Source organism: Macaca thibetana, chromosome 2, assembly GCF_024542745.1.
Source record: "Macaca thibetana thibetana isolate TM-01 chromosome 2, ASM2454274v1, whole genome shotgun sequence".
In the NCBI taxonomy this organism is placed as follows: Eukaryota; Metazoa; Chordata; class Mammalia; order Primates; family Cercopithecidae; genus Macaca; species Macaca thibetana.
The window spans coordinates 15,401,157-15,420,715 of NC_065579.1; the positions used below are offsets into that span (position 1 = coordinate 15,401,157).

General features: G+C 44.9%; 2 protein-coding genes across 6 annotated transcripts in view; one reads left to right on the top strand and one right to left on the bottom strand.

Moving 5' to 3' along the window:
* Window positions 1-19,559, top strand: part of DYNC1LI1 (dynein cytoplasmic 1 light intermediate chain 1) — a 354,482-nt gene that overhangs the window by 116,318 nt on the left and 218,605 nt on the right. The window lies entirely within an intron of this gene.
* CNOT10 (CCR4-NOT transcription complex subunit 10) overlaps window positions 1-19,559 on the bottom strand; it is a 98,830-nt gene that overhangs the window by 24,550 nt on the left and 54,721 nt on the right. For 4 of the 5 annotated variants that reach the window (XM_050779381.1, XM_050779380.1, XM_050779378.1 and 1 more), the window contains one exon: window positions 18,335-18,415. In XM_050779381.1, the coding sequence (XP_050635338.1) occupies window positions 18,335-18,415 (81 nt within the window). The remainder of the gene's footprint in view (window positions 1-18,334; window positions 18,416-19,559) is intronic. The other variant, XM_050779379.1, reaches the window with a different exon arrangement.

Genomic DNA, 19,559 nt, shown 5'->3' on the forward strand with positions numbered 1-19,559 from the left:
TAAAATTTCATTTTCAGGCCAGGTGCTGTTGCTCACGTTTATAATCTCAGCACATTGGGAGGCTGATATGGGAGAACTGCTCAAGCTCAGCAGTTTGACACCAGCCTGGGTGATAGAGTGAGACTTTGTCTCTACAAAAAAAAATTTAAAAATTAGTGTAGCATGGTGGTGCACAACTGTAGTCCCAGCTACTTGGGAGGCTGAGGTGGCAGGACTGCTTGAACGTGGGAGGTAGAAGCTGCAGTAAGCCAAGACTGCACTCCAGCCTGGGCAACAGAGCAAGATGCTGTCTCCAAAAAAAAAAAAAAACTTTAAATTTTGTATACTTTGATTTTAATTTCTTGTACAGACATTTCCCATGTTGGCTCCAACATTATTTCCTACCTTTTTCAGTTCTGTTACACTTTTTTTTTTTTTTTTTTTTTTTTGAGACGGAGTCTCGCTCTGCCGCCCAGGCTGGAGTGCAGTGGCCGGATCTCAGCTCACTGCAAGCTCCGCCTCCCGGGTTTACGCCATTCTCCTGCCTCAGCCTCCCGAGTAGCTGGGACTACAGGTGCCCGCCACCTCGCCCGGCTAGTTTTTTGTATTTTTTAGTAGAGACGGGGTTTCACCACGTTAGCCAGGATGGTCTCGATCTCCCGACCTCGTGATCCGCCCGTCTCGGCCTCCCAAAGTGCTGGGATTACAGGCTTGAGCCACCGCGCCTGGCCCTGTTACACTCTTTTCCAGACTCTTGAACAGCCTCCATTAAGTTCAGCTAATATCACAATCTCAGAACGAATAACAAAGACGTTCTATAATATGCAACATGTAAGAGTCAGTTCATACCCATGACAGTTATTAAGCCACTATGCAACAATGAAATATTGTTACATGACTAAATCTATGAAATTACTTCTTTATTCTTTTTTGTTTGTTTTTGAGATGGAGTCTTGCTCTGTCGCTCAGGGTGGAGTGCAGTGGTGGGATCTCGGCTCACTGCAACTTCTGGCTCCAGGGTTCAAGCAATTCTTCTGTCTTACCCTCCTGAGTAGCTGAGACTATTAGCTGGGTGCACATCACCGCACCCAGCTAATTTTTGTTTTGTTTTGTTTTGTTTTTTGAGACGGAGTTTTGCTCTTGTTGCCCAGGCTGAGCCACCATGCCCGGCTAATTTTTGTATTTTTAGTAGAGACGGGGTTTCACCATATTGGTCAGCTTGGTCTCAAACTCCTGACCTCAGGTGATCCACTCGCCTTGGCCTCCCACAGTGCTGGGATTACAGGCATGAGTCACTGTGCCCAGCCCTTTACTTTTTTGACACAGTATCTAGCTCTGTCGTCCAGGCTGGTGTGATCTTGGCTCACTGCAGTCTCTACCTTCTGGGCCCAAGTGATCCTCCCACCTCAGTCTCCCAACTAGCTAGGACTACAGGCGTGAGCCATCATGCCTGGACTAAATTTTTTGTAGAGACAAGGTCTCACTATGTTGGCCAGGCTGGTTTTCAACTCCTGGACTCAAGGGATCCTTCCACTTCAGCCTCTCAAAGTGCTGGAATCACAAGCATGAGCCACCACACCCAGCTATTTCCTTTCTTCCTCCCTCCCTTCCTTCCTTCCTTCATTTTATTTTCATAGGTATTTGGGGGAACAGGTATTTGGTTACACAAGTTGGTGCACCCATCACCCGATATTTCTCTACTATTAATAAGATCCTAGTATGCCAAAAAAATGAAGTTGAACCTTATCTCCTCATCTATAAAAATTAACTCAAAATGAGGCAGGCCGCAGTGGGTCATGCCTGTAATCCCAGCACTTCGGGAGGCCAAGGCAGACAGATCACCTGAAGTCGGGAGTTTGAGACCAGCGTGACCAACATGGGGAAATCCTGTCTCTACTAAAAATACAAAATTAGCCAGGTGTGGTGGCACATTCCTGTAATCCCAGCTACTTGGAAGGCTGAGGCAGGAGAATCGCTTGAACCCGAGGTGGAGGTTGAGGTGAGGCGAGATCACACCATTGCACTCCAGCCTGGGCAACAAGAGCGAAACTCCATCTCAAAAAAAAAAAAAAAAAAAAAATTAACTCAACATGGATCAAAGACCTAAATGTAAGTGCTAAAACTTAGAATTCTTAGAGGAAGACATGGTAAATCCTCATGATCTTGGATTTAGTAAAGAAGTCTTAGATATGGTATGAAAAGCACAAGAAACAATGTAAGAATTAAATTTCATCAAAATGAAAAACGTTTATGCTTCAAAGGACACCTTCAAAAAGTGAAAAGACAACACTCAGAATGTGAGAAGATAACTACAAGTCATATATCTGATAGTTGCATCTAGGACATATAAATAACTCTTGGCCGGACGCGTTGGCTCATGCCTGTAATCCCAGCACTTTGGGAGGCCAAGGCAGGTGGATCACCTGAGGTCGGGAGTTCGAGACCAGCCTGGCCAAGACGGTGAAACCCCGTCTCTACTAAAAATGCAAAAATTAGCTGGGCATGGTAATGCATGTCTATAATCCCAGCTACTCGAGAGGCTAAGACAGGAGAATTGCTTGAACCTGGAGGTGGGTGAGCCAAGATTGTACCACTGCACTCCAGCCTGGGCAACAGAGTGAAACTCTATCCCCCCTGCCCCCTCCCCTGCAAAAAAAAAAAAAAAAAAAAGGGCTGAGCGAGGTGGCTCATGTCTGTAATCCCAGTACTTTGGGAGGCCAAGGTGGGTGGATCACCTGATGTCAGGAGTTCGAGACCAGCATGGCCAATATGGCAAAACCCCATCTCTACTAAGGTACAAAAATTAGTTGGGTGTGGTGGCAGGCACCTGTAATCCCAGCTACTCGGGGCTGAGGCAGGAGAATCACTTGAACCCAGGAGGCAGATTTTGCAGTGAGTTGAGATGGCGCCACTGCACTCCAGCCTGGGCGACAAGAGTGAGACTCCATCTCAAAAAACAAACAAACAAAAACTCTTATAACTCAATAATAAAGACAAATAACCCAATTAAAAAATGGGCAAAGGATCTGCATAAACATGTTTCCAAATATAACATACAAATTGAGTAACAAGCACAGGAAAAGTTGTTCAACTTCATTGTTCTTCAGTGAAATGGATATCAAAGCCACAATGAGATACCACTTGCTACTCATTACAATGTATAAAAAGATGTGGTACAATAATAAGTGTTGGTGAGAATGTGAAGAAACTGGAATCCTTTACGCTGCTGGTGGGATTATGGACTGGTGCAACCAGTTTAGAAAACAGTTGGGTGCTGAGTGCGGTGGCTCATGCCCGTAATTCCAGCACTTTGGGAGGCTGAGGTGGGTGGATCACCTGAGGTCAGGAGTTTTGAGACCAGCCTGATCAACATGGAGAAACCCTCTCTCTACAAAAATACAAAATTAGCTGGGCATGGTGGCAGTGCATGCCTGTAATCCCAGCTACTCAGGAAGGCTAAGGCAGGAGAAATCGCTTGAACCCAGGAGGCGGAGGTTGCAGTGAGAGGAGATCGCGACATTGCCCTCCAGCCTGGGCAACAAAAGTGAAACTCCATCTCAAAAAAATAAAAATAAAAAAAGTAAACAGTCTGGCAATTCCTCAAACAATTAAACAGAGCTATCTGTGACCAGGCAATTCCACACCCAGGTATATACCAAAGAGAAATAAAAACAAATGGCTGGGCACGGTGGCTCACGCCTGTAATCTCAGCACTTTGGGAGGTCAAGGAGGGTGGATCACGAGGTCAGGAGATTGAGACCATCCTGGCTAACACGGTGAAACCCTGTCTCTACTAAAAATACAAAAAAAATTAGCTGGGCTTGGTGGCAGGCGCCTGTAGTCCCAGCTACTTGGGAGGCTGAGGCAGGAGGATAGCGTGAACCCGGGAGGTGGAGCTTGCAGTGAGCTGAGACTGTGCCACTGCACTCCAGCCTGGGTGACAGAGTGAGACTCCATCTCAAAAAAAGAAAAAAAAGTTCACACAAAAACTTGTAGATGAATGTTTATAGGAGCATTATTCACAATAGCAAAAAGATAAATAATCCACATGTTCCATCAATGGATGAATGGATAAATAAAATGTATGTCTAGATAATGGAATCAAAAGGAATAAAGTACTGATACAAGCTACAACTTGGATGAACCCTGAAAACATTATGTGAAGTGAAAGAAGCCAGTTACAAAAGCTCACATATAGATCATTCCATTTATATGAAAGTTCAAAATAGGTAAATCTATGAAGACAGAAGGTAGATTAGTTAGGAATGAGGAAGGGGGGTGGTAATAGCTGAGTGTATAGGGTTTGTTTTTGGGGTAATAAAAATGTTCTAAAATTATCTGCTGATGGTTGTACATACTATGAAAATAATAAAAACCATGGATTGTATACTTCTAATGGATTAACTGTATGCCATTTGAATTGTTTCAATAAAGCTTTTTTTTTTTTTTTGAGACAGAGTCTCACTCCATCGCCCAGGCTGGAGTGCAGTGGCGTAATCTTGGCTCACTGCAACCTCTGCCTCCCGGGTTCAAGTGACTCTCCTGCCTCAGCCTCCTGAGTAGCTGGGACTATAGTTGTACACCACCACACCTGGCAATTTTTTTTTTTTTTTTTTTAAGACAGAGTTTGGCTCTTGTCCCCCAGACTGGAGTGCAATGGCACGATCTTGGCTCACTGCAACCTCTGCCTCCTGGGTTCAATCGATTCTCCTGCCTCAGCCTCCCAAGTAGCTGGGATTACAGCTGGCTGCCACCACGCCCAGCTAATTTTTGTATTTTTACTAGAGATGGGGTTTCCCCATGTTGGCCAGGCTGGTCTCAAATCCTGACCTTAGGTGATCCACCCACCTGGGCCTCCCACAGTGCTGGGAATACAGGCATGGGCCACTACACTCGCTCTCTGCCCCCGGCTAATTTTTGTATTTTTAGTAGAGATGGGATTTCGCCACGCTGGCCCGGCTGGTTTCAAACTCCTGAACTCAAGTGATCCACCTGCCTTGGCCTTCGAAAGTGCTATGATTACAGGTGTGAGCCACTGCGCCTGGCCACAATAAAGCTATTTTTTCTTTTCTTTTTTTTTGAGATGGAATTTCACTCTTGTTGCCCAGGCTAGAATGCAATGGCATGACCTCAGCTCACTGCAACCTCTGCCTCCCGGTTCAAGCGATTCTCCTGCCTCAGCCTCCCGAGTAGCTGGCATTACAGGCATTTGCCACCACCCCTGGCTAATTTTTTTGTATTTTTAGTAGAGATGGGGTTTCTCCATGTTGGTCAGGCTGGTCTCAAACTCCTGAACTCGGGTGATCCACCCGCCTTGGCCTCCCAAAGTGCTGGGATTACAGACGTAAGCCACCACGCTTGGCCAATAAAACTATTTTTTATTTTTGAGACAGGGTCTCACTCTGTTACCTAGGCTGGAGTGGAGTGGCGTGATCTCAGCTCACTGCAGCCTCGACCTCCAGGGCTCAAGTGATCCTCTTGCCTTAGCCGCCCAAATAGCTGGGACTACTGGTGTGCACAATCACATTAGGCTAGTTTTTTTGTATTCTTTACAGAGACAAGGTTTCACCATGTTTCCCAGACTGGTCTCAAACTCCTCAACTCAAATGATCCACCTGTCTTGGCCTCCCAAAAGGCGAGAATTACAGGGGCGAGCCACCGCAGCCAGCCTCGATAAAGCTATTAAAAAAAAAAAAAGGTGGCCGGGTGTAGTGGCTCACGCCTGTAATCCCACCACTTTGGGAGGTCGAGGTGGGTGGATCATGAGGTCAGGAGATCAAGACCATCCTGGCTAACACGGTGAAACCCCGTCTCTACTAAAAATAGAAAAAAGTTAGCTGGGAGTGCACTTGTAGTCCCAGCTACTCGGGAGGCTAAGGCAGGAGAATCGCTTGAACCCAGGAGGCAGAGGTTGCGGTGAGCCGAGACTGCGCCACAGCATTCCAGCCTGGGCGACAGAGCGAGACTCCCATCTCAAACAAAAAAACAAAAACAGACTGGGTGTGGTGGCTCACACCTGTAATCCCAGCACTTTGGGAGGCAGAGGTGGGCAGATCACTTGAGGTCAGGTGTTTGAGACCAGCCTAGCCAAAATGGTGAAACCCTGTCTCTACAAAAACTACAAACATTAGCTGGGTGTGGTGGGCAGCTGTAATCCCAGCTACTTGGGAGGCTGAGGCAGAAGAATAATTTGAACCCAGAAGGCAGGGGCTGCAGCGAGCCAAGATTGTGCTACTGCACTCCAGTATGGGCCAGAGTGAGACTCCATCTCTAAATAAATAAATAAATAAATACCAAAAAACATATCAGAAGAAAAATACATTATTCTATTATAATCAATCATTGTATTTAAAAAACCTATTATCTCCCAAATGGATGCAGCATTCACATGTAAATCAAAGCATATAGCCAAAATATCAATCCTGCCCAAGAAACTATGTTCTAAGATGATTCCTTTGGGAATTAGGCCTTTTAATGAAAAAAAATTTTCTAAAGAGATAAATAATTCAGTTAAAACTTGTGGTACAAAAAAACTGTGGCATAGTAACAACATTCACACACGTAAAAATCATGTTATACAAACATCCAAACACACTTGTCTTAAAACCTTAGAGCAGTTCTATTCAAGAGAAATATAATTAGAGCCACAGCCAACTGCAGTGGCTAACACTTGTAATTTTAATGCTTTGGGGGGGCCAAGGTGGTAAGACTGCTTGAGCCCAGGAGTTTTGCTTCAGCCCAGGAGTGTAAGACTACACTGGGCAACACAGCGAGACTCTGGCTCTACAAAAAATAAAAAAGTAGCTAGGCACGGCGGTACATGCCTGTAGTCTTTTTTTTTTTTGGGCTGGGGAGGACGGAGTCTCACTCTGTCACTGGGCTGGAGTGCAGTGGCACAATCTCAGCTCACTGCAACCTCTGCCTCCTGCATTCAAGCAATTCTCCTGCCTCACCCTCCCGAGGAGCTGGGACTACATGCGTGCACCACCACGCCCAGCTAATTTTTGTATTTTTAGTAGAGATGGTGTTTCACCATGTTGACCAGTATGGTCTCGATCTCTTGACCTCATGATCTGCCCGCCTCAGCCTCCCCAAGTGCTGGGATGACAGGCATGAGCCATGGAGCCCAGCCCATGTCTGTAGTCTTAGTTATCCGGGAGGCTGAAGTGGGAGAATTGCTTGAGGCCAGAAGTTTGTGTATGGTGTAGTGAAAGTTTGTGGTATCGTTTTTTTTTTTTTGGTAAAAGATAAAAAAAAGGAAGAAATACAATTGAAGCCATAAATGTAATTTAAAATTTTCTAACAGACACGTTTAAAAAATAACATTAAAAGAAACACGTAAAATTATTTTTATTTTATTTATTTATTGAGATGGAATTTCGCTCTTGTTGCCAAGGCTGGAGTGCAATAGCGCCATCTGGGCTCACAGCAACCTCCACCTCCACCTCCTGGGTTCAAGCGATTCTCCTGCTTCAGCCTCCTAATAGCTGGGATTACAGGCACGCGCCACTACACCCGCTTAATTTTTTGTATTTTTAGTACAGACAGGGTTTCACCATGTTGGCCAGGCTTATCTCAAACTCTTGACCTCAGGTGATCCACCTGCTTTGGCCTCCCAAAGTCCTGGGATTACAGGTGTGAGCCACCTCGCCTGGCTTACTATATTTATTTTTTTTGAGATGGAGTCTTGTTCTGTCACCTAGGCTGGAGTGCAGTGGTGCAATCTCGGCACACAGCAACCTCCGCCTCCCGGGTTCAAGTGATTCTCCTGCCTCAGCCCCCCGTGTAGCTGGGATTACAGGTGCCCACCACCACACCTAGCTAATTTTTGTACTTTTGGTAGGGAGAGGGGGTTTCATCATGTTGGCCAGGCTGGTCTCAAACTCTTGAACTCAGGTGATCCACCAACCTTGGCCTCCCAAAGTGCTGTGATTATAGGCGTAAGTCACTGCGCCCGGCCTATTTTTAATATATTTAATTTAAGCTACTATGTTTAAAATATCAATTCAACATATAATTGATTCAAAAGTTATTAATGACATAGTTTCCATTTTTTTCTTTTTTTCTTTTTTTTTTTTTTTTGAGACGGAGTCTGGCTCTGTCGCCCAGGCTGGAGTGCAGTGGCCAGATCTCCGCTCACTGCAAGCTCCGCCTCCCGGGTTCGCGCAATTCTCCTGCCTCAGCCTCCCGAGCAGCTGGGACTACAGGCGCCCGCCACCTCACCCGGCTTATTTTTTTTTTGTATTTTTTTAGTAGAGACGGGGTTTCACCGTGTTAGCCAGGATGGTCTCGATCTCCTGACCTCGTGATCCGCCCGTCTCGGCCTCCCAAAGTGAAGGGATTACAGGCTTGAGCCACCGTGCCCGGCCTCCATTTTTTTCATAGTATGTTTTGAAACCTGGTGTGTGTCTTACACTTGAACAGTGCACCTGAATTCACACTGGACACAATTCAAGTGCTTAGTAGCCATATGTGGTGAATGGCTTGGATACTGCAGCCTTAGAATCTAAGGAATACATATTAAATACAAGTAGATAAGTATTTTCTTCTTTTTTATTTTTTTTTATTTTATTTATTTATTTTTTTGAGACGGAGTCTTGCTCTGTCACCCAGGCTGGAGTGCAGTGGCCGGATCTCAGCTCACTGCAAGCTCCGCCTCCCGGGTTTACGCCATTCTCCTGCCTCAGCCTCCCGAGTAGCTGGGACTACAGGCGCCCGCCACCGCGCCCGGCTAGTTTTTTTGTATTTTTAGTAGAGACGGGGTTTCACTGTGTTAGCCAGGATGGTCTCGATCTCCTGACCTCGTGATCCGCCCGCCTCGGCCTCCCAAAGTGCTGGGATTACAGGCTTGAGCCACCGCGCCCGGCCTTATTTTCTTCTTTTTTAGTTAAGAAACCAAATTTGGCTGGGCACAGTGGCTCACGCCTGTTATCCCAACACTTCAGGATCACTTGAGGTCAGGGGTTTGAGACCAGCCTGGACAACATGGTAAAACCCTGCCTCTACTAAAAATATATATATTACAGGTGCATACCACCACACCCTAATGTTTGTATTTCTGTATTTTTAGTAGAGACAGGGTTTCACCATGTTGGCCCGGCTAGTCTCAAACTCCTGACCTCAGGTGACCCACCCGCCTCAGCCTCCCAAAGTGCTGGGATTACAGGCATGAGCCACCACGCCTGGCCCGCTTCATCTATATTTACAGCTGCTCCCATGGCTTGCATTACTGCCTGAGATCTGCCTCCTGTCAGATCAGCAGCAGCATTAGATTCTCATAGGAGTGTATATCTTATCGTGAACTGTGCCTGTAAGGAGCTCCATATGAGAATCTAATGCCTGATGATCTGTCACTGTCTCCCATCACTCCCACATGGGACCATCTAGTTGTAGGAAAACAAGCTCAGGGCTCCCACTGATTCTACATTATAGTGAGTTGTATAATTATTTCATTATGTATTACAATGTAATAATAACAGAAATACAGTGCACAATAAATGTAATGTTTTTGAATCATCCTGAATCTACCTCCCCTGCAACCCTTTCCACAGAAAAATTGTCTACCACGATCCCGGTCCCTGGTGCCAAAAAGGCTGGGGTCTGCTGCTTAAATTGATGCGTTTACATTTCTTTCCAGTCAATTCCCGCAACCACTGTTCTGATTTCTAGCAACATAAATTAGTTTTGTCTATTCAGAAAGTTTTGTTTGTCATGGTATAAATGGAATCATACAGTATATACCTCATGTGAAGGAAAAGAGGAAACAAAAATGTTTTGAGATTCATCCATGTTAACTTGTGTATTAGTAATTGGTTTTGGTTTGAGACAGGGTCTCACTCTGTCACCCAGGTTGGAGTGCATCGGTGCAACGTCAGTTCACTGTAGCCTCAAACCTACAGGGCTCAGGTGATCCTCCCACCTCAGCCTCCCGAGCAGCTGGAACTACAGATGTGCAGCACCATGCCTAGCCAGTTTTTTGTACAGATGGTGTTTCACCATGTTGCCCATGCTCGTCTCAAACTGCTGGACTCAAGCAATCTGCCTGCCTGGACCTCCCAAAGCGTCGGGATTACAGACATGAGCCACTGTGCCCGATCTCATTGGTTCTTCCTTATAGCTGACTAGTATTCCAAAATACAAGTGTAATACAACTTAGTTATCCATTCTTCTACTGACGAATACCTCGGCTATGTCTAGGTTTTGTCTACCAGGAGTAAAGCTACTATAAAATTCTTTTGTGGACAAGTTTCTGTTTCTCTTTGATAAACATCTAGGAACAGAATCACCTTAAAATTTCAAAGTCATAGCATTTATTTAATTCCAGAGCATAGAATGTTTGTGTGAGTGTGTTATCTCCTTAATTGAATAATACTTACGGCTTCATACAGCACTGAGTAGTTCAGAAACTGAAGCAAATTTCTAAAAGTGTCATTATATATACAGTTGGTGCTTGGAATCCACAGGTTCCAAATCTGTAGATTCAACCAACTATAAATAGAAAATATTCTAAAATATAAAAATAAAAAATAACACTACAACAATTTTTTAAAAATTAAAAACCAACATAGTATGATAACTGTTTATACAGCATATACAGTGCACTAGGTATTATAAGTACTCTAAAGATGACTTAAAGTATATGAAAGAAGGCTGGGCGCAGTGGCTCACACCTGTAATCCCAGCACTTTGGGAGGCCAAGATGGGTGGATCACTTGAGGCCAGGAGTTCAATACCAGCCTGGTCAACATGGTGAAAGCCTGTCTCTACTAACAATACAAAAATTAGCCAGGCATGGTGGCACACACCCGTAATCCCAGCTACTTGGAAGGCTGAAGCAGGAGAATCGCTGGAACCCAGGAGGCGGAGGTTGCAGTGAGCCAAGATTGAGCCACTGCACTCCATCCTGCATGACAAGAGCGAAACTATGTCTCAAAAAAATAAATAAAATAAAAATAAGTAAAGTATATGAGAGGCTATGCATAGGTTATGTGCAATTACTACACCATTTTATATAAGAAATTTTATATCTGAGGACTGTGGTATCTGTCGGGGGCCCTGGAACCAATCCCTCAAGGATACCAAAGGATGACTATGTAACTTTATTCATCCATTATATCTCTAAGTTCATCCAAATCTTACCATTAAACTAGTTAGTTGATTTCTGAGACATTTTCCTAATTTGGGGCCACATTTTTATTTCAATTGTGAGAATATTTTTCTGAAAACTACCTTGATTTAATATAGAATCTCACAACTTCTTTAATTATTATCTGCCTTCTAAAACCATACTTGGTAACTTGGTTAGAATGAAAGTTTTTGTATATAAACAAAAATACTCAAGGGGCTATGAACCCATATCATAAAAAGTGGCCATTGGAAAAGTCATGCTAATTTACTGCATATCAGTTATGCTGGAAACAGAAAATGGGGCTTTGCATTGGTGTCTTGGGTATTATTGAGCCCAAGGGGTCAAAATAGTCCATAAAAGCTAAACTATACACTAGTCACATTTTCAATAACCTAAGAGTTCAGGTCAGAAACAGATGAAATCTCGAAGAATTCCACAATCTTAAAACACAGTGCTCAGGCTCCTTATATAGAAGACAGCTGGCTCCTGCCACAGAACTGCCCTTTAACACACCCAACTGCATTGTGAGCTTTATGGCTTTGAAAATTATGACACAATTCTTTTACAACTCCTCCCCTTCACCATTTGTGTCCACATTACCATTGCTACTGTCTGGCATAACAGTCCTTTTTATAAATCTACCCTAAGGCTCCTTCCATCTTGTACTGTTTCCTTTCTCCCTCCCATCTGCTCCATAAGAAAAATATATATATATACACTACAGAATCCACCCTTGCCTCACTTTATCATGACGGCATTCTCTATGGAAGCCCTTTGCTTCTTTTCACACACACACACAAAAACGGAAGTGATATTATTTTCTCTGAAAATCATCAATCCTCCTATGACATATGCAAAGCAAATAGCTGTACCCATGAAAGGTACAAAACTCTTTGAGAGTAATCCCACCCTGTATACACACTTCTCTTTAATGACATTCTCAGAAGGTAAAGTTAAATTACACAACTCTGCAGATGTTTAACCATTATAAGACAATATACTACTCTTTTTTTTTTTTTGAGACGGAGTCTCGCTCTGTCGCCCGGGCTGGAGTGCAGTGGCACCATCTCGGCTCACTGCAAGCTCCGCCTCCCGGGTTCACGCCATTCTCCTGCCTCAGCCTCCCGAGTAGCTGGGACTACAGGCACTCGCCACCACCTCGCCCGGCTAGTTTTTTGTATTTTTAGTAGAGACGGGGTTTCACCGTGTTAGTCAGGATGGTCTCGATCTCCTGACCTCGTGATCCGCCCGTCTCGGCCTCCCAAAGTGCTGGGATTACAGGCTTGAGCCACCGCGCCTGGCCCTACTTTTTTTTTATTTTTTTATCTTTTTTATTTTTTTGAGATGGAGTCTCGCTGTGTCGCCCAGGCAGGAGTTCAGTGGCGCGATCTCAGCTCACTGCAAGCTCCGCCTTCCGGGTTCATGCCATTCTCCTGCCTCAGCCTCCCGAGTAGCTGGGACTACAGGCGCCCGCCACCTCGCCCGGCTTTTTTGTATTTTTAGTAGAGACGGGGTTTCACCCTGTTAGCCAGGATGGTCTCGATCGCCTGACCTCGTGATCCGCCCACCTCGGCCTCCCAAAGTGCTGCGATTACAGGCGTGAGTCACCGCGCCCGGCCTATACTACTTTTTGTGTGTGTGTGAGAGACAGAGTTTCATTCTGTCCCCCAGGGCTGGCGTATAGTGGCATGATTTCGGCTCACTGCAACCTCTGCCTTCTGGGTTCAAGCAGTTCTCCTGCCTCAGCCTCCTGAGTAGCTGAGACTGCAGGTGTGCGCCACTATGCCCAGCTAACTTTTTTTGTATTTTTAGTAGAGACAGGGTTTTGCCACGTTGGCCAGGCTGGTCTTGAACTCTTGACCTCAGGCGATTTGCCCGCCTTGGCCTCCCAAAGTGCTGGGATTACAGGCGTGAGCCACCGCACCTGGCAGAAACAATATACTTCTTATATTGCACACATAAATAAAGCAATCCTAAAATTAGTACTCATTAAGCCGGGTGGGTGGCTCATACTCGTAATGCCAGCACTTTGGGAAGCTGAAGCAGATGGATCTCCTGAGGTCAGGAGTTTGAGACTAGCCTGATTGACATGGTGAAACCCCATCTCTATTAAAAATATAAAAAAATTAGCCCGGCGTGGTGGTGTATGCCTGTAATTCCAGCTAGTTGGGAGGCTGAGGCAAGAGAACTGCTTGCACTTGGGAGGCGGAGGTTGCAGTGAGCCAAGATACGCCATTGCACTCCAGCCTGGGGTACAAGGGCAAAAATCCATCTCAAAAAAAAAAAAAAAAAAAAAAAATTAGTATTCATTCAAGTAAACCTGTAAAAATTAAATCAAGTTTAAAAAACTGTTTCAAATGTCTTCTTCATTAAGGATTCCCTTTAAATGTATATAACCATACTTAACTGCAGCATTATTTGTAACAGCAAAAACTGAAAACATTATAAACAGCTCAATAAAAAGCAATGTTAGACAAATTAGATCATATCCACAAAATGCAACTCTAGGCACCCATGAGAAAGAGTGAAACAAAGGTTTATGCTGATATGGGAATAAAGTAAGGTACAGAGCAGTGTACAGACTACAAAATTACTGGTAAAGGCCAGATGTGGTGGCTCACGCCTATAATCCCAGCACTATGGGAGGCTGAGGCGGGCAGATCACTTGAGCTCAGGAGTTTGAGACCAGCAGACCAACATGGTGACACCCCGTCTCTACCAAAAATACAAAAATTAGCCGGGTGTGGCGGCACATGCCTGTAATCTCAGCTACTCAGGAGGCTGAGGCATGAGAGTTGCTTGCACCTGGGAGGCGGAGGTTGCAGTAAGCTGAGATCCTGCCATTGCAGTCCAGCCTGGGCAAGACTGCAAGACTTGGTCTTGCAGCGAGACTCGGTCTCAGAACAACAGCAACAACGACAACACACAAAAACAAAACGAAAAGCTATACCACATAAAAAGAAGTTCATGGCTGGGCGCAGTGGCTCACGCCTGTAATCCCAGCACTTTGGGAGGCCGAGGCGGGCGGATCACAAGGTCAGGAGATCGAGACCACGGTGAAACCCTGTCTCTACTAAAAATACAAAAAATTAGCCGGGCGTGGTGGCGGGAGCCTGTAGTCCCAGCTACTCAGGAGGCTGAGGCAGGAGAATGGCGTGAACCTGGGAGGCAGAGCTTGCAGTGAGCTGAGATCGCGCCACTGCACTCCAACCTGGGGGACAGAGCGAGAGTCCGTCTCACAAAAAAAAAAAAAAAAGTTCATTAGAGAAATGCAAATAAAAATCACAATGAGATAGCACTACACATCTTATTTCCTTATTAGAATGAGTAAAGTAAAAAGTGCCTACAAGAGGCCGGGTGCGGTGGCTCATGCCTGTAATCCCAGCACTTTGGGAGGCCAGGGCAGGTGGATTGAGAGGTCAAGAGACCATCCTGGCCAACATGATGAAACCCTGTCTCTACTAAAAATACAAAAATTAGTTGGGCGTGGTGGTGCATATCTGTAGTCCTAGCTACTCGGGAAGCTGAGGCAGGAGAACTGCTTGAACCCAGGAGGTGGAGGCCGCAGTGAGCCGAGATCACGCTATTGTACTCCAGCCTGGCGAAAAAAAAAAAAAAGTACCTACAACACACACAAATATCAAAACAAGTATGTGATGAAAAAATAATTTTTTAAAAAAAAGAAAATATGAAATATTGTGGTAAAGAACCTGGATCACTTATACATCCCTGGTGGAAATGTAAAATGGTACAGTCACTCTGTTAAAAGAGTTTGGCAGTTTCGTTTCTTTTTCTTTCTTTTCTTTTTTCTTTTTTTTTTTTTTTGAGACGGAGTCTTGCTCTGTTGCCTAGGCTGGAGTGCAGTGGCGCGATTTCAGCTCACCACAACCTCTGCCTCCAGGGTTCAAAAGGTTCTCCTGCCTCAGCCTCCGGAGTTAGCTGGGACTACAGGTGCATGCCACCATGCCCGGCTAATTTTTGTATTTTTAGTAGAGATGGGATTTCACTATGTTGGCCAGGCTGGTCTTGATCTCCTGACCTCGTGATCCGCTCACCTCGGCCTCCCAAAGTGCTGGGATTACAGGCGTGAGCCATCACGCCTGGCCACAAAATTTTTAAGAAATTGAATGTAATGAAAATATTGTAAAACAAACAAAAAAAGTTCTGTATCTTGACTGTATCAATGTTAATATCCTGACTGTGATATTGTACTAAAGTTCTTGTTTTGTTTTGAGACGGAGTCTGTCGCCCAGGCTGGAGTGCAGTGGCACAATCTTGGCTCACTGAAACCTCCCTCCGCCTCCCCAGTTGAAGCAATTCTCCTGCTTCAGCCTCCCGAGTAGCTGGGACTACAGGCGTGCACCACCACACCCGGCTAATTTTTATATTTTTAGTAGAGATTGGGTTTCACCATATTGGTCAGGCTGGTCTTGAACTCCTGACCTCATGATCCACCCACCATGGCCTCCCAAAGTGCTGGGATTATAGGCATGAGCCACCACGCCCATCAAGTACTAAAGTTCTGTAAGAAGTTACCTTTGGGGAAACTGGGTAAAGGGTAGATTAGGTCTGTATATTATTTTTATTTTTAGAGACAGAGCCTCGATCTGTCATCCATGCTGGAGTTTGGTGGTATAATCACAGCTTACTGCAGTCATGACCTTAAAGGGCTTAAAGTGATCCTCCTACCTCAGCCTCCCAGCTACCTGGAACCACAGGCATGCAACATCATGCCCAGATACTTTTTTTTCTTTTTTCCTTTCTTTTTTGAGATGGAGTTTCGCTCTTGTTGCCCAGGCTGGAGTGCAATGGTGTGGTCTTGGCTCACTGCAACCTCTGCCTACCGGGCTCAAGTGATTCTCCTCCCTCAGCCTCCCAGGTAGCTAGAATTACAGGCACCTGCCACCACGCCCGGTCAACTTTTGTATTTTCAGTAGAGATGGGGTTTCACTGTGTTGGCCAGGCTGGTCTCGAACTCCTGACCTCAGCTGATCCACCTGCCTCGGCATCCCACCAATGTGCTGGGATAACAGGCGTGAACCACCGCACCCAGCCTAGTTTTTTGATTTTTTTAGAGACAGAGTCTTACTATGTTGCCCAGGCTTCTGTATTGCTTTTTAGACTATATGTGAATCTACAATAGACTATGTGTGAATCTACAATCGTCTCTAAATGAAGTTTAATTTTTAAAAAAAGACACCACGGAGTCAAATAAACAAATAAAACATAACTAATTATTTGTGGAATGAAGTCACAGCAGGCTTAAAGGGAACTGTGTAGAAAAGGACCATCTAAAAATCAGTGACCAGCATAAGAAGCTAAAAAAAGAGCAAAATAAACTCACAGTTAGTAGAAAAATAAAATAAAGAGCAGAAATGAAATAGAAAACAGAAAATGAAGTACAAGTCTATTCTCTGAAAACATCAATCCAATATGTAAATTGCTAGCGGAATTGCTTAGGAAAGAAGAGAAAGCGAGAGATCCCACAAATATCACATATGAAAATTGGCTGGGCGCAGTGGCTCATGCCTATAATCCCAGAACTCTGGGAGGCTGAGGCGGGTGGATCACCTGAGGTCAGGAGTTTGAGACCAGCCTGGCCAACAACATGGTAAAACTCCGCCTCTACTAAAAATACAAAAATTTAGGCAGGCGTGCTGGCAGGCACCTGTAATTCCAGCTACTTGGGAAGCTGAGGCAGGAGAATCGCTTGAACCCAGCAGGCAGACGTTGCAGTGAGCCGAGATCACACCACTGCACTCCAGCCTGGGACAAAGAGTGAAACTCCATCTCGGAAAAAAAAAAAGAAAAAAAAAAAGAAAATAGAGGTATAACTGTAGATTCTACAGACATTAAAAAGGTAAAACAACATTATGAACAATGTTAGTCCAATAAATTTGACAACTCGGAAAATTCCTTGAAAAATAAAACTTAACCAAACTGAGATAAGATGAAATACAGGCCAGGCGCGTGGCCTGTAATCCCCAAACCTTGGCAGGCCAAGGTGGGCAGATCACGAGGTCAGGAGATCAAGACCATCCTGGCTAACATGGTGAAACCCCATCTCTACTAAAAATACAAAAAATTAGCCAGGCGTGGTGGCGGGTGCCTGTAGTCCCAGCTACTTGGGAGGCTGAGGCAGGAGAATGGTGTGAACCCAGGAGGCAGAGCTTGCAGTGAGCCGAGATTGTACCAACTGCACTCCAGTCTGGGCGACAGAGCGAGACTCCATCTCAAAAAAAAAGATGAAATACAAAATCTGAAAAAAGTGTTCTGTTGAACAAGTTGAATTCATTATCAAAAATTTTCCAGCAAGGAATATCCTAGGCTGGATGGTTTCACTGGTGAATTCTATCAAATACTTAGGGAAGAAGTAATACCTGTCCTTTTTATTAGTTCAGGGGTACATGTGCAGGTTTGTTATACAGTAAACTTATGTCATGGGGGTTTGTTGTACAGATTATTTCGTGACCCAGGTACTAAGCCTAGTACCCAACAGTTATTTTTTCTGATCCTCTCTCATCCTCCACCCTCCAGGAGGCCCCAGTGCCCGTTGTTCCCCTCTTCGTGTCCATGAGTAATACCTATCTTACACAGACTCTTGCAGAAAACAGAGGAAGATGAAGTACTTCTCAACTCATTTATATGGTCAGCATAATCCTGAAACCAAATCTGACAAAATAATTTCAAGGAAAGAAAAGTATGGACCAATCTTCCTCATGAATATAGAAGCACTTATTCCCAATGAAGTATTAACAAATCAAATCTAAAAATTTATACAAAAGGAAATACATTCTGACCAAGTAGGGTTTATCACAAGATTGAAAGATTAGTTTAATATTTGATCAGTGTAATTCATCATATTAACAGTATAAACAAGATAAAAAAGAATGTGTTCATTTCTTTTGTTTTGAGACAGAGTTGCTCGGGCTAGAGTGCAGTGACACACTCACTGCAACCTCTGCCTCCCGGGTTCAAGCAATTCTATTGCCTCAGCCTCCCAAGTAACTGGGATTACAGGCGCCCGCCACCATGCCCAGCTAATTTTTGTATTTTTAGTACAGACAGGGTTTCACTATCTTGGCCAGGCTGGTTTTGAACTCCTGACCTAGTGATCCACCAGCCTGGGCCTCCCAAAGTGCTGGGATTACAGGTGTGAGCCACTATGCCCAGCCATGAATGTGTTCATTTCAATAGATGCAATGCTAATTTTGTTTAGATACTCACTTTAAGTTTTCTAATTCCTGTTTTCTCAGTGGAGAAGAAGGTGGAGCTGGAATGAATTTATCTCCATCATGGCTTTTACTGCTAAAATAGAGGTAAGAGTCTTAATTATGAAGAGCAACAAATAAAAAATTAAATGTAAAATTTTGTTTCCCTATCCTTACTCCCAACTTTTCTTTTTCTTTTTTCGAGACAGTTTTGCTCTTGTTGCTCAGGTTGGAGTGCAATTGCACGATCTCGGCTCACTGCAACTTCTGCCTCCCGGGTTCGAGTGATTCTCTTGCCTCAGCCTCCCGAGTAGCTGGGATTACAGGCATGCACCACCACACCCAGCTAATTTTTTGTATTTTAAGTAGAAACGGTGTTTCACCATGTTAGCCAGGCTGGTCTTGAACTCCTGAACTCAGGTGACCCACCTACCTTGGCCTCCCAAAGTGCTGGGATTTACAGGGATGATCCACCTCACCCTGCCTCCCATGTAACTTTTTACAACAAAAGTGTAAAAGAGTTAAACAATGGAAATGCTTAGTAATTTGGTAACACTAACATGTTAAAGCTGTATTGGGCCGGGCGCAGTGGCTCAAGCCTGTAATCCCAGCACTTTGGGAGGCCGAGACGGGCGGATCACGAGGTCAGGAGATCGAGACCATCCTGGCTAACATGGTGAAACCCCATCTCTACTAAAAAAATACAAAAAAACTAGCCGGGCGAGGTGGCGGGTGCCTGTAGCCCCAGCTACTCGGGAGGCTGAGGCAGGAGAATGGCGTGAACCCGGGAGGCGGAGCTTGCAGTGAACTGAGATCCAGCCACTGCACTCCAGCCTCGGCGACAGAGCGAGACTCTGTCTCAAAAAAAAAAAAAAAAAAGCTATATTGCATATTTAGTTTCTTTGCCCCCCAACACTGCTTTAAAAAATCTCTAACTGAAGCCGGGCGCGGTGGCTCAAGCCTGTAATCCCAGCACTTTGGGAGGCCGAGACGGGTGGATCACGAGGTCGGGAGATCGAGACCATCCTGGTTAACACGGTGAAACCCCGTCTCTACTAAAAAATACAAAAAACTAGCCGGGCGAGGTGGCGGACGCCTGTAGTCCCAGCTACTCGGGAGGCTGAGGCAGGAGAATGGCGTAAACCCGGGAGGCGGAGCTTGCAGTGAGCTGAGATCCGGCCCCTGCACTCCAGCCTGGGCAGCAGAGCGAGACTCCATCTCAAAAAAAAAAAAAAAAAAAA